This window comes from Dipodomys spectabilis, unplaced genomic scaffold (assembly GCF_019054845.1).
Source record: "Dipodomys spectabilis isolate Male_0828 unplaced genomic scaffold, ASM1905484v1 ptg000329l, whole genome shotgun sequence".
NCBI classification, from domain to species: domain Eukaryota; kingdom Metazoa; phylum Chordata; class Mammalia; order Rodentia; family Heteromyidae; genus Dipodomys; species Dipodomys spectabilis.
The window spans coordinates 5,851,143-5,864,224 of NW_024871006.1; the positions used below are offsets into that span (position 1 = coordinate 5,851,143).

The window sequence follows — 13,082 nt, forward strand, 5'->3', positions numbered from 1 at the left end:
GCTAATCCAGGACTCTCACCTCCAAGTCTTGACCTAGTCACAGCTGCAAAGACCCTTACACCCAAGTCGGGGGGCATCCTGAGGTCCGCCGGGACTGTCTTGATGGGGGCATCACTGGTCCCGCCCTGGGTCTCGTGGTGGTGCCAGTGTCCCTTAGTTGTCCCTCGTGGCTCACCTGGCTCTTTGGCTGGGTCCACTGCTGACTGGTCTTCTCCCCGTGCTCTACCACAGAGCGGGGGCCTCCGGTTCTCTTTCTCTGCCCAAACTTAAGGCCGATTCCTCTTTCGGCTCCTCACCTGCCTAGTGTTCCTGCCAAAGGCTGGCTGTCCAGCCTGAGCTCTGAGGAGAAGGGGCTGGGGAGGCCCCGGCCATCCTGTGACCATCCGGCCTTAGGAATAAGCCCAGACCCCCAGTGAGGACCCAGTCCAGAGAGAGGTTGGCTGCGGGGAGGGGGGTGTGGGGGGGGGTGATTTGGGCTCACAGGGAGAGGGCCTAGTGGTGGTGGACTGATGGACCTGGGGTTTGTAGACATCACTGTGACACAGGGAGATGCCCTGCTGTTTCTCATTCATTCCTCCGGGGTGGGGGGGGGGAGAGAGAGAGAGAGAGAGAGAGGTGATGTACAATTAGAGCTTGGTTAGACAGAAGGGTGAACTTCCTGCTGGGAGTCGGGCCAAGCCTGCGGTGGCTTTCCCTAGGAGGCTCAGGAGATCCAGGAGGTCCCCAGGCCTGCTAATGTGGCCAGCGGTGCGGACGGCGGGAGGGGGGTTGGCGGGCTTGAGCAGCTCCGGCAGGGGGCATTTTCTGGCTGGAGAAGCTGGCGCCCTCCTGCCCCATTGTCCTCCGTAGTCCCACGAGGGCACTGCGGAGAGGCTGCACCCTGCCTGGGCTGGGCGTCTCCACTGGGCACAGAACAACACCCCCCCCCCTCCCCGCTGATCTGTGGTGGACACCCCGCCTGCCCGCTCTGGGCGGGACAATCGCAGGGCTGTGCCCACCCTCGCCAGGTGCTCTTTACAGTGCCAGAGAGCGGCTGCCCGGGCTGGAGGCTGTCCCAGAGGCCGGCGTCTTCCCAGGGCTCTGGGCTGCGGGCTCAGGAGTAGGCAGGTGGACGGGCCAGGTACCTGGGGATGCCAGGGAGCCCCCCTCCCCCCCCCCCGCAGCTCCCTGGCATCTGCAATGGCTGTGGCTTTGCAACCCCCAGGCCCACACACTCGCTTGGTTGAAAATAGTTCAAACTATCCAAAGCATGAGGGCGGGCGGGCGGGCAGGAAGGACTGCGTTTCTTAAAAAGGAAGGACTCACTGGACTCCAGCAACTTGAAAAGCCCGTAAGCAGAGGGCCCTCTCCTGGGGAGACCCTGGAGCCCGCCTGGCGGCCAGGCCCCAGCATCTCACCCTTCACCCCGGCCCCACTGGGATCCTTGAGGGGTGGGTGCGCTGGTGACCGCGCTCGCAGCGGGAGGGGTCCGCGCTGCCCGCCCGTCCTGGATGGTCTCCGGGTGGATGAGAAAGGGGGCTCCGGGGTGCCTGGGGCCCGGTGGGCGTGTCCACCGTCCGGCCCGGGGTCCCAAGTCCCCCGCGGGGCCGGGCCGCGGGAGGCCCGCCAGCCCCCCTCCGCCGAGGCCCGGTCCCGCGCCCGCCCCGCCGAGGCCCGGCCTCCACATCCGCCCGCATCTGGCCGCGGCGGGCTCGGGGGAGGGGCGAGGGCGGCGGCCGGGCCGGGCCGCGCGGGTCGCGTGTGTGCCCGGGGCTCGGGTCCCCTCGGTGGCCGCGCGCCGGCCCCAGCCCCCCCGCCCCGCCCGGGCCCCGGCCTTGACGGGCGGGCGGCGCAGCCAGTGGGGGAGTCGGGGAGGCCGGGCGGCGGGTGCGGGAACCTGATCCGCCCGGGAGGCGGGCGCGGGGCGGGGGCCGCGCGGGGCGGGCCGGCGCCCGCCTTCCTCCCCCATTCATTCAGCGGATCCTGGGGCCGAGGGGCTCGGGCTCCCAGCTCGCTCCGTGGGCAGCGCAGGGCCGGCCCGGCCGCGGCCGCTCCCCGCCGCCCGCGCCACCATGTCTGACCCCGCGGTCAACGCGCAGCTGGACGGGATCATCTCGGACTTCGAAGGTGGGTGCGGGCGGCGGGCCGGCCGGGCCGGGCCGGGGCCCTCCGCGGGCCCGCGCGCCGCCGGCCCCCTCCCTCCCTTTTGTTGTTATCGGTGTTCGCGGGGCCCGCCGCCGCCTCCCCGGGCTCGCGGCCCGGACGCCGCCGCTGCCTGCGCCCTCCGCCGGGCCCCGCGCGGGGCGGAGCGCGTCCCTCCCCGGCCGGCCACGCGGGCCTCGCCCGCCCCGGGCCCGAGAGCGGGGCCGCGTCCGCCCTCACCGAGTGCGCGGGGGCTTCCGCGGGACCGCGTGCCCGGGCGCGGCCCCGGTCCCCAGCGAGGCGCACACAATGGCCCCGCCCGTCCGTCCGTCCGTCTGTCCGTCCGCTCTCCCCGCCCCGCCCCCAGGGCGCCGCGGCCGGGCTGGGCCCCGCTGGGCCCCGCTGCGCGCCGGGCCGCGGTGGGGAGAGGCCGCCGGACCCCAGCGTCCTGCGCCGGGCCCCGAGGACTCGGCGGCGACCGCCCGTCTAGGTGGTGGCTCCGGCTGCACAAAGCCTCGGAGCATCCCTCCGGACTCCAGCACTTTCTGTCCGTACCGTCCCGGACCCGGGGGGAGGGGCGGGGAAGGGGGGTTGGTATTCTGGGTCTGCAGAGCTGGGGTGACCTGGGGGCCCCCATCACTTGGGGTGCATGCCTACCCTGGGTCTCCCCATGTTTGTTTTGCTCTGTTTCGCCATCTTCTTCCCTCCTCTTCTCCCCCTCCCCTCTCCCCCACCCCTTTTGTGCCCATGGGGTGTCCGCTTGGCCCCTCTGCTTCATAGCCCAAGGCTGGCGCTCTACCCCTAGAGCCACAGCGCCACTTCCAGCTTTTTGCCGGTTAATTGGAGAGTCCCACAGACTTTCCTGCCTGGGCTGGCTCTAACTCCTCAGATCTCCTGAGTTGCCAGGATTACAGGCGTGAGCCCCAGACCGGGGCATCTAGGTGGCCCCGTACTCCTCTCTTCTCTGGGGCCTCTCTGTGGTCCCCAGTGTCCCCTTGGCAAAGCCACCAATCAGATCCCTTTCCTGCCAGAGCTGATGGAGAGGGACACTGCCCCCTTCAGGTCCTGGGCTCTTATTTTCTCTCTTTCCCAGGCCTTTTGAGTTCAGGTCTGTCTCTGTTGTCTTTCATTTCCCAGCTGATGGAGAGGAGCTGGTGGTGGGATTTCAGGAGCTGGTGGAGAATTTCTGGAGAAAGACTCAGGAGTCTTGTTCCCAGTCCTTTGTCAGGAGTGGACGCTGGGTTTGGGGCTTCTGTTGGTCTTAGCAGTTAGGCCCAGGCTGCACCCCCAGGGCGGCAGTTTCCTGCCTGGCAGGGGGTGAGGGGATGTTTCTGCGTGGAACTCCATTCACACCCGGCCTGGCACCGCCTCCTCAACCAGCTTCTTGACCCTCAAACTTCACCCAGGACAATGGTCTCACAAAGGGGGGGAAGAGAGAGAAAGAGAGAGAGCCCGAGCGCATGCAAGCCAGCATGCTGTTGTGACAGCTGACTACTACTCCACTTTGGGGAGATTTTCCATCCTGGGGTCTGGAGCTCCTGTTCCCCTGTGATCATTAGTCTCCTCTTTGTGTCCTTAAAAGTTCACCCGCGGGGTCAGCTGAGCCTTGGAGCCTCCAGGCAGCCCAAGTGGGAATGATATTTGGGTTCATGAACGTGTTCAAGTGGTTGGGGGTGTGTGTGGTCCTCAGGCTGACCCCAGGGGGCCTCCCGGGAAGTCCTCTCTCCCCACCACTCTTGGACCTTGGGGTCCAAGAGTCTGTGGGTTGGTTGTGCAGGGAGGGCCAGACAACCTTGGACAATTGGACGCCTGATTGGGCCTGGGCCCGGCAGCCGGGGACTGAGGGGAGTGTTCCGTCCAGCCCAGCCTTGGGCGATAGGAACTGGCGACTTCAACTCAGGGCTGGGGAAAAGGTCACTGCGGGCTCATAGGAGAAGATGGGATGGGGGAGGCGGCCCTTGAGGGAAAGAAAGAAAGTAGGAATTTGACTGTGGGAAGGAGGGAGGCAGGGCAGGCGGCGCGCAGCGGCGGGAGGGGACAGCGTGAGCAGGCTCATTAGGGTTCTGCCATGTGAGGACAGGTCAGTTTACAGTGACCAGAGGGGACAGGTTGAGGCCAGGGAGGGCCAGGCCGGCCAGGGGGTCGGTGTGGACGCTCTGTGGGAAGCAGCTGGAGGCAGAGTTGGAGGAGCCCTGGCCTCCCTCTGTGAGGCTGGTCTGGGGCCTGTCCACTCGGCCTCCCCAGGTAGGTGGGGAAGGGGGGTGTGCGGCAAGCACGAGGTCCACAGCGGCCACCTCAGTGGCCCATGGTGTTCATGAGGCTGTGGCTAGGTGGCCATCACGGAGCAGAGGCTGAGACATCCTAGGGGACCTAGGGGAGTAGGGTGAGCTCCGAGCCGGCCACCAGTGCAGGCCTGTGGGGTAAAGGACACGCTGGAGCGTTTCTGGGCGGTTCGGAGCTTAGCAGCCATGTCTAGAGCAGAGGAGTGTGCCTTGTAAGGCAGGGAAAATTGATCTGGCTCAGCTTGGTGTGGTTTCCCCAAGCCAAAGCAGCATTCCCTGCAGAGCAGATGGGTGGCTGTGTGTGTGTGAGTGTGTGTAGTGGGTGTGCAAATTCCACTAGTGCCCCTGCAATCCTGGGCACAGCTGTCCTTACTCTGGGCAGCAGCCTTCTCTTTCCTTCTAATTTCCTGTTTCTCTCCTTCCCCGTCCCCTCCCTGCCCAGAGCTGAGGGGCTGCGGGAGAGGGAGTTCAGCCTGTCGGGCCCACGGTCCCCACTGTGACTCCCAGGAGCTGGAGAAGGTGGCAGGCTTCCCCAGGGACACGAGTTTCCTGCATCCCGCCTTTGCCTTCCTCTCCAGGAAGGTGTTGGGGCGAGGGAATTATCTTGTATTTTGCCGATGTGGCGTTTAGAGCTCAGTGATTTCCTCCCCCTCCACACAGAGGTCATTCTGTCACGATGGGGTAGCAAGCAGGGTGACCCCTTCTTCTGTCTCCCTTCTGGAAGGCAGCCAGGGCTAGCTGGACGGTGTGTCCTTTTGCGAATACAGGCCAAATCTATTATCGCAAACACGATTACGCCCCGGGTCTCTGTAACAAAAGCGCTTCCAAGGGCCAGCTGTTGGCCTACTTTCTTCTGCGGAGTTTGTTGTAACCAGATTTGTGTGCTCAGAAAGAATTCAAAAAGTCCTTGATGTTTGTTGAAACAGATCTGTCCTACAACCCGGACTCTGGGATCCCAGAAGCTGGTGACATTGCCTTTCTCCAGAACACTCCACATCCTGCTGTCCCCCAAAGAAGCCTTTGAGCTGTGTCCTGGGGGCAGTGGTGGAGCCCGCCAGCTGGCTGAGCGGGTGGGGGAGGGGATCTTGGGTGAGAAGGAACGGTGTGCTGCCAACGGCTGGTGCCGAGCGCCATTTTTTCCCCCCCTTCAGGGTAAGGCTTGTTGCTCCAAGGTGGCCACAGATCTAGGCAGTCCTGTCTTGCAGCCAGCACTCATGCTCCTGGAATACCTCCTTCCTGCAGCGGGAGCCTCTGGGGCGGGTGGTAAACACTCTGGCTGAGTGGGCAGGGCTCCCTCGGGACCCAGTTCCTGGCCTGGCTGACTTGCTCTCTGAGGGTCTGGAGGGCAGCAGAGGCCGGCCAGTCGCTCCCACTGTGAGCAAGCGCTTCTGATGGAGAGGGCCGAGTCTCCAGCATGTGACCAGCCTGCAGCTGGACTGAGGTCATCTGGGCCAGAAATCCCAGTGGGGGGGGGCAGCCTCAGCCCCTCAGGGTGACCTCAGTTGGCACTGTTTGTGGGGGGGCATGTGGCTTTCCAGGATAGTTCTGAAGGAGGTTGGGGGATAGTTGTGAGGTGGTCCGCCCTGTCATTTGAAAGCAGTGTGGTCAGGGGAACTCCCCAGTGCACCCCCAGCCTCCTCCTGTTTCCTCCTGGGTTAAGTGGGCTCCCCATCAGGTTGTCAGGTTTGGTGAGATCCCGACAGGAGCACTGAACACGGAGCCTGTCGCTCAGGGCTGCGGCGGTTGGAGCTGGGTCTCTGCACGGGGCAGGCAGGTTCTGACTCACTGCAGGGACAAGGCTAGGCAGGGACTTGGCGCATGCGCAGAGCCTGCCCGGAGCTTCCTCTGGCGTGGACAGATGCCCGGCTTCCTTCCAGGCAAAGCTGTCAGGAGCCCCTTCCTCCGACCCGGCAGACATCTTGCCTAGAAGGTGTTTTCTCTGCCTGGCGGCTGGCACCATGTGGGGTTTGGGGTTCCCCTCCCTGGGAGGTTGTTCCCTCCGACAGCTCTCCCCAGCCTCCGCCTGGTGTCACAGTGGGTGGGCTGTGTCGTTTTCCAGGGTCAAGCGCCAGCAGCCACCGGGCACGTGCGGGTGACTGGACCATGAAGACAGTAGCGGAGCCGGCAGTGTGGAAGCGGGGTGCTTGTGTGAGTGTGTGTTTAGGGGGGGGTGTAGCCCAAGCATCTTTGTGCAGCAGAGCTTTGCGAGTGTGGAGCCGTGCACGGAGCAGAGCTGGCTGCGAGCTGCAACGGTCCCACGGTCAGGAAGGCGGTGGTGAAGTCCCTGCCAGCTCACGCCTGTCACCCTAGCCATTCATGAGGCTGAGGTCCGAGGTCATGACTCAAAGCCAGCCTGGGCTGGGACGTCTCCCGTTAACCAGCAAAAAGCTGGAAATGGAGCTGTGACTCAAGGGGTGGAGTGCCAGTCTTTAAGCTAAAAAGACAAGGAAGAATGCTAGGTTGACTAAGCCCAGGTACTGGCCTTCAAATGTAGGTAGATGTACGCATGCATGCACACACTATCCAAAACAGGCTCCTGGGCCTGTCTGCTGTGAACCCTGACACCCCCCCCCCCCCCCCGTAGGGGCCTGCAGAGCCTAGTGGGGGGGGGGGGAGCCGCTGCCCACTCAGCGCTAGGCACAGGTGGTGTTGGAAGGAGGGTTGTGAAGAGGACAGCCATGTGGGGTCAGGCTGCCCCCCCCCCCCAGCCAGTGTCTGGCCTGCTCACCCGCCACCTGCCCTGGCCTGACGTCCTGGTGCCCGGCAGCCCTGGGCTTTCCTCCTCTCCCCACCCCCGCCGTCTTACCTGTCCTAGGGGTCAGAGGCGGCTCCAATCGAGACAAAGTACTCTATGGGGTTCATCCCGGCACCCATGTTTCCCCTTCTTTCCATTGTCTCCTCGCTGCTGCCCCTCCCTCTCCCTGCTGGGGGAGAGGCTGATGCTCTGGAGATCTGTGTTGGCTTCAACACCCAGGACAGAGCCCCACCTTCCTGCCAGGCCGGACTTGGGAGCCCCCTTAGACCCCAACACCTCCTACCCCGTGTGCTGTGTGTCTGCACTCACACACCTGGGCTGGCCGTGCGTGGCTGGGCTGTGCATGTCTGCGTGTGGTGGGTGAGGTGGTCCTCCAGCAAAGAAGAGTGGGTGGTCAGGACTCAGGGGCACTGGGCAGCCAGGGGCACTGAAGGATGCTTGTTTAGAGGTTGAAACCAAACTTCCTTCTCTCCCTCCCTCCTTCCCTTCCTTCCTTCATTCCCTCCCTCCTCCCCTTCCCCTTCTCTCCCTCCCTCTTCCCTCTTTCCCTCCTCCCCTCTTTCCTCTTTCTTTCTCCCCTCCCCTCCCCTCCCCTCCCCTCCCCTCCCCTCCCCTCCCCTCCCCTCCCCTTTCTAAAGCCCTCTTGGTTTCTTCCAAATTTGGAGGCTCTCCGAGTTGCTTATGAGACCCAAAGTCCGGAATTTTCTGGAACAGAGTTGCAAAAGCCTAAGGATTTGTCATCCCTCCAGCCAGCTGGCCTCAGGACGCCCCCAGGAGCCTGTGGGACATTTCTGGGCTCCGGCTGTTGAATCTGGTCTGGACACAGCCCTGAGGCTCCATTCAGACCAGTCCAACAGGCAATTCTAGAAACTTCAAGTTTGTTGTCATTTTTTTTTTTTTTGTAGAAAATGTTGCCAGTGCCCAGAGGTACAGACAGAGTGGGGAGATATAAACATGGCCTGTGCCCTCCTCTTGCTTGGGGTACACACACTCGGCAGGGGTCCAGGCCTGGGCTGCTGGATGAGGCTGCGCCCAGCCACTTCCCTCTCCTACCATCCGCTTCCCAAGAGATCTCCTCCTGCAACCTCCCCTGGAGTCTCCCACCTCAAATCCAGAGTCTGAAGGGGCCTGGGTGAAAGTGCCCGCTGTGTGCGTCCTGGCCCAGCCTGGAGCTTCCTGTGCCCCAGGGCCAGGGGCCTGTGCCTTGAACCCCGGGGCCTTGTTCCTGCCCCACCTGCCTCCGGGAGGGAATGACACAGGTCGGGCGGCCCCTTGGTACTAGGCGAGCTGTCACCCCACATGGGCTCCTGTCAGATGAGGGAGGAAGCGGGCTGTGTCCAGGACTCAGGAGATTCCTGGGAGTTGTCTCCCCGTCCCTGGCCCCCTTCCTAGAGCTTCCCCGCCAAGAGGCCAGGCACAGACTGCTGGCAGCTTGTGGCAGCTTCCTGATTTTCTAGCCCCAGGCTGGTGGTAAGAAGAGCTTTCTAGACCCTTCTGAGAGCCTAGTTGCTCCGGTGATGGGCCAGGGCAGTGCCTGGGGTTCCTGGGCATCTCTCTGTGGGGGAGGCTGCAGCTGAGGGTCCTTCTGGGAATGAAAGGAGGAGCCTCCTGGGACACAGACACTCCATCCCCCCCCCGCCCCCCACTGGAGGCTTGGGGAGTTGGCTGAGATGGGCCTCCTTAGCTGGGCGCTGGTGGCTCACGCCTGTCATCCTAGCTACAGGAGGCTGAGATCTGAGGATCATGATTCAAAGCCAGCCCGGGCAGGAAAGTCCATGAGACTCTTATCTCCAATGAACTGGAAGTGGGGCCATGACTCAAGTGGTAGAGCACCTGCCTTGAGCAGAAGAGCTGAGGGACAGCGCCCAGGCCCAGAGTTCAAGCCCCACGACCGACCAAAAAAAAAAAAAAAAAAGATGGGCCTCCTCTCTGTCCTCTCTGCCCCCGCCTGGTCCCGCCAGCAGTGGCCTGTAGTCGGGTGGACCCAGGCTTTGCAGCCCGTGTGCCCCTGCCCGGTGAGGAGGCCTGTTTTCCATGTGGGTGGCCAGGCGCCTGTCCCGGTCCCCTAGAGACCGATGGCATCCAGAGTAAAATCCTGACAAGTCTTTCTGGCTCCAGACCAGGCCCCGAGGGGTCTTGTTCCCCCGCTGTAGACAGGCAGGCCAAGGAGAGCGCTCACAGTGAGCAGGATTTGGGGTTGTTCCTTTAATGCAAACAAAGTGCCAACTTCTGCATTTCTGCAGACTTGTTGTATGCATGAGTCCCTCTGTGCCCAGACCTGGCATGGTGCCCTCTGCACTGGGCGGGGGTGGGGGGCTGCTCCTATTGAGGGAGAGGGTAGCATGAAGAGGTGCGGCTGTCAGGGTCTTCCCCTGTAGGAAGGCCCAGAGACGGGGGACAGCTGGAGGTGTGCACCAAGAGCTGCCTGACCATCTCCAGGTAACCTCCGCAGGCCGCTTTGCTTTTCTTCCCCTCTCCCTCTCCCTCTCCCTCTTCCTCTCCCTCTCCTTCTCCCTCTCCCTCTCCCTCTCCATCTCCATCTCTCTCTTCTCTCCCTCCTCTTCCCTTCTTTTCTTCTGCCAGTCCTGGGGCTTGAACTCAGGGCCTGGACACTGTCCCTGAGCTTCTTTTTGCTCAAGGCTAGAGCTCTACCACTTGAACTACAGCGCCATGGCTTTTTCTGAGTGGTTTAGTGAAGATACGAGTCTCATGGACTTTCCTGCCTGGGCTGGCTTCAAATCCTGATCCTCAGATCTCAGCCTCCTGAGTAGCTAGGATGACAGGCGTGAGCCACCAGACCTTGTCTTTGCCCTTTGTCTTCTTCTAAACGACTGAAAGAGAAATCTCTGGCCACCCATGGGGGCAGGAAGAGAGGCATAATTTATTTGCATCTTTGCAGACCCCATTCAAAAGCAGAGGATGGAGAGAGCAGATCTCTTCTACTCCCTGCCAGGCCTCTTACCCCAGGTCTGCCTGGGGAAACCCCGGGCCCTGGGGAATAGTCTGGATGGACCCCGGAAGGACGCCCCCCCCCCCCCGCCCGCCACCCGCGTGCAGGCTGGCAGTACCCCCTCCCCCACCTGGGCTGGCAGCGGCTGCTGGGAGGTCAGGCTGGCTTGGGGGTGGGGCGCGCACATTTACCTCTGAGCCCAGGCTCCTGCACACAGCTGCCCTGGAGCCCGCTGCTGGGCTTTGCCTCCCCTCTCTGCGCATTCTTTGTCTCTGACCCAAGTCCCAGCCCATCCAGCTGTTCCCCGCGCTCCGGGGCCTCTCCGGACTGCGCAAAGCCTATCTGTGCTGATTTAAAAAAAAATAACCATTTCCTTTGACTGTACACTTACTTCACATGCCGGGTGCTCTTCCTCGTTGCCGAGCGCAGGCTGGCAGGCAGCAGGCTGATGTCCCCTCCCCTCCCCTTCCCCCAAAGGCAGGTCCTGCTGGGGTGTGAGGGCCGAATCAGGGTCCTTGTCTGTGAAGGTGGGGCAGCTGGCGTCCGGTGGGCAGCCCTGCCCCAGCCCAGCCCTGTTGGCCTGCAGCTGGCGGCGCGAGGCTGGGGGATGGGAAGGGATGTGCAAGGATGTGGCAGAGCTCTGGGCTGTGGGAGCCTGGCACGTGCGCCTGCAGAAGGCTATTTCACTCTTCTTTTGGGAGTACTGGGGTTTGAACTCAGGGCTTTGAGCTCACTAGGCAGGTACTCTTCTAGTAGAGCCACACCTCCGTCCCTCTTTTTGGTCTGATGACTTGTTTCATTTATTTATTTTTTTGTCTGGTAGGAGGGCCTGAACTCTAGGGAGTGTCCCTTCTGATGTCAGCCTCCCCGATAACTGGTAGGTCAGGCAGGTGGTACTCTGCTTAGCTGCTGGTTGAGATGGGGTCTTTTTGCCAGGGCAAGCCTTGAACTGCAGTCCTCCTGAGCTCTGCTTCCTGAGAAGCTAGCATGAACTACTGTCCCTTGGGCAGCCTGGCTTCTCCCCCATGCTGTGGTGTGCGTTGAGTCATCAGCCTCTGTGTGCTTTGCTTTCCCAGCTAGAAAATGGGGACACGGGGTACTGCTTGCTACCAGGTCGTGTGAACATTGGCTCTTGCAGATTCAGTGCCACGGGCCCTCTCTGGGTCCTTCGTGGCCTCCCACACCTGCTAGGTACAGGGCCAGGCCTGGAGCAGGGCACTGGCCGAGCCCAGCCCCCGCCGCCCCCGCCCTGGGGGCAGTTGTCATGGTAGGTGACAACTGCTTGGCTGTGACCCAGAGCAGAGACTTCGCTGTCTGGCAGAGGGACAGTCAGCGGATGGGGGTGGGGAACACGTCTGTGGGCTGGCATGGGCTGGCGCAGGCCCGTCCCTTCCTTCTCCCGAGCGTTTCCTGGAGCAGGGACCTGAGTGAGTACATGCGACGAGTTTGCCCTGGGCTGTGGAACCTTCCTTCTCCAGTGCTGACACAGTGTAGGCCTTGGGCAGGACCTTGTGACAGACATGTCCCCTTTGTAGGCAGCGCTGCAGCTAGCCAAGATCTACATGGTCTTCTCCTCCAGGGCCTGGCTGGGCTGCTGCGGGGCTGGGCAGCCCTTGGGCTTTCTCCCTGCAGGGTTCCCGGTAGTAGATGCCTTTAAGGCCACCTGAGAGCTGGAGACCACACGTGCCGCCCCTCACAACCACCCTTGGGTGCCCTCAGAACCACCCGGAAGAGGGAACCAGCAATCTAGTTTGTTTATTGGTCGTGGGGCTTGAACTCAGGCCTAGGTGCTGTCCCTGAACTCTTTTGCTCAAGTTGAGCACTCTACCACTTTGAGCCATAGCGCCACTTCTGGTTTTCTGGTGGTTCATTGATAATAAGAGTCTCTCACGGGTTTTACTGCCTGGGCTGGTTTTGAACTGTGGTGCACAGCTCTCAGCCTCCTGAGTAGCTAGGATTACAGGTGTGAGCCACCAGCACCTGGCTCAGCAGTCTAGTTTTTTTAAACAAGCTCTTGAAATAATTCTGGAGAAGAGGCTGAGGTGTGGACAATTTGGAACCTGGTGTTTAGGACTGGAGAGGACTCTAGAGATGGGGCTTAGGGGTATGTGGGACCCCAGCTGTGTAATATTCCACAGAGCAAGCCCAACGCAGGTCCAGCCTGCTTTAAAAGTGCTTAGGTAAGCCGGGCACCTGTGGCCCACACCTGTAATCCTAGCTACTCAGGAGGCTGAGATCTGAGGGTCGTGGTTCTAAGCCAGTGCAGGCAGAAAAGTTCCTGTGAGACTCTTATCTCCAATTAACCACTCAAAAACCAGAAGTGGCGCTGTAGCTCAAGCTTGCCTTGAGCACAGAGAGGTTCAGGGACAGTGCCCAGGCCCTGAGTTCAAGCTCCATAACTGACCAAAAAAAAACAAAAAACAAAGCATAGATATTTCTGGGTGCCGGTGGCTTCTAATCCTAGTTACTCCAGAGACTGTGATCTGATGATTGAGGTTCGAAGCCCCCTGGGCAGGAAAGTCTGTGAGGCTCACCTCGAATTAACCAGCAAAAGCCAGAAGTGGAGCTGTGGCTCAAGTGGTAGAGCACTAGCTTTGAATGAAAAAGGTAAGGGAGATCATGAGGCAGGCCCTGAGTTCCAGTCCCAGTTCTGATACATGCGCGCACGCACGCACACACACACAAAATACGTAGACAGGTTGGTTAGAAGAGCAAGGAGGCGCTGGTCAGTATACAGAGAATGGCTATCTGGGTTGCGGGTCTGTAGATTTGTTTCCATCATTGTTTTTCTGTGTTTTTTTCCACAGTCTCTGTATTGTGCCTGTGGTGTACTCACAGCTGGGGGGAAAGAGCAATGGATATTATTCTTTAAAGTTCATTGTCAAAAAGAAAAACAACACCCATCCAAACCTCCCATCCTCTCTGAGAGACAAGAAAACAGAGGCTGGGGAAGTGACCCCTGTCCCCGGGCTTG

The 13,082-nt window shown here is 61.4% G+C and overlaps 1 protein-coding gene across 4 annotated transcripts in view; it reads left to right on the forward strand.

The window, feature by feature from the left end:
* The window catches only part of Septin9 (septin 9), a 139,176-nt gene that overhangs the window by 50,157 nt on the left and 75,937 nt on the right, over window positions 1–13,082 (forward strand). The window contains exon 1 of one of the 4 annotated variants that reach the window (XM_042702657.1): window positions 2,008–2,106. The exons of the other annotated variants lie outside the window; for them this stretch is intronic. Within the exon in view, the coding sequence (XP_042558591.1) occupies window positions 2,052–2,106 (55 nt within the window). The 5' untranslated portion in view covers window positions 2,008–2,051. Of the gene's footprint in view, window positions 1–2,007; window positions 2,107–13,082 lie in introns of those variants that run through there. 4 annotated transcript variants of the gene reach the window in all.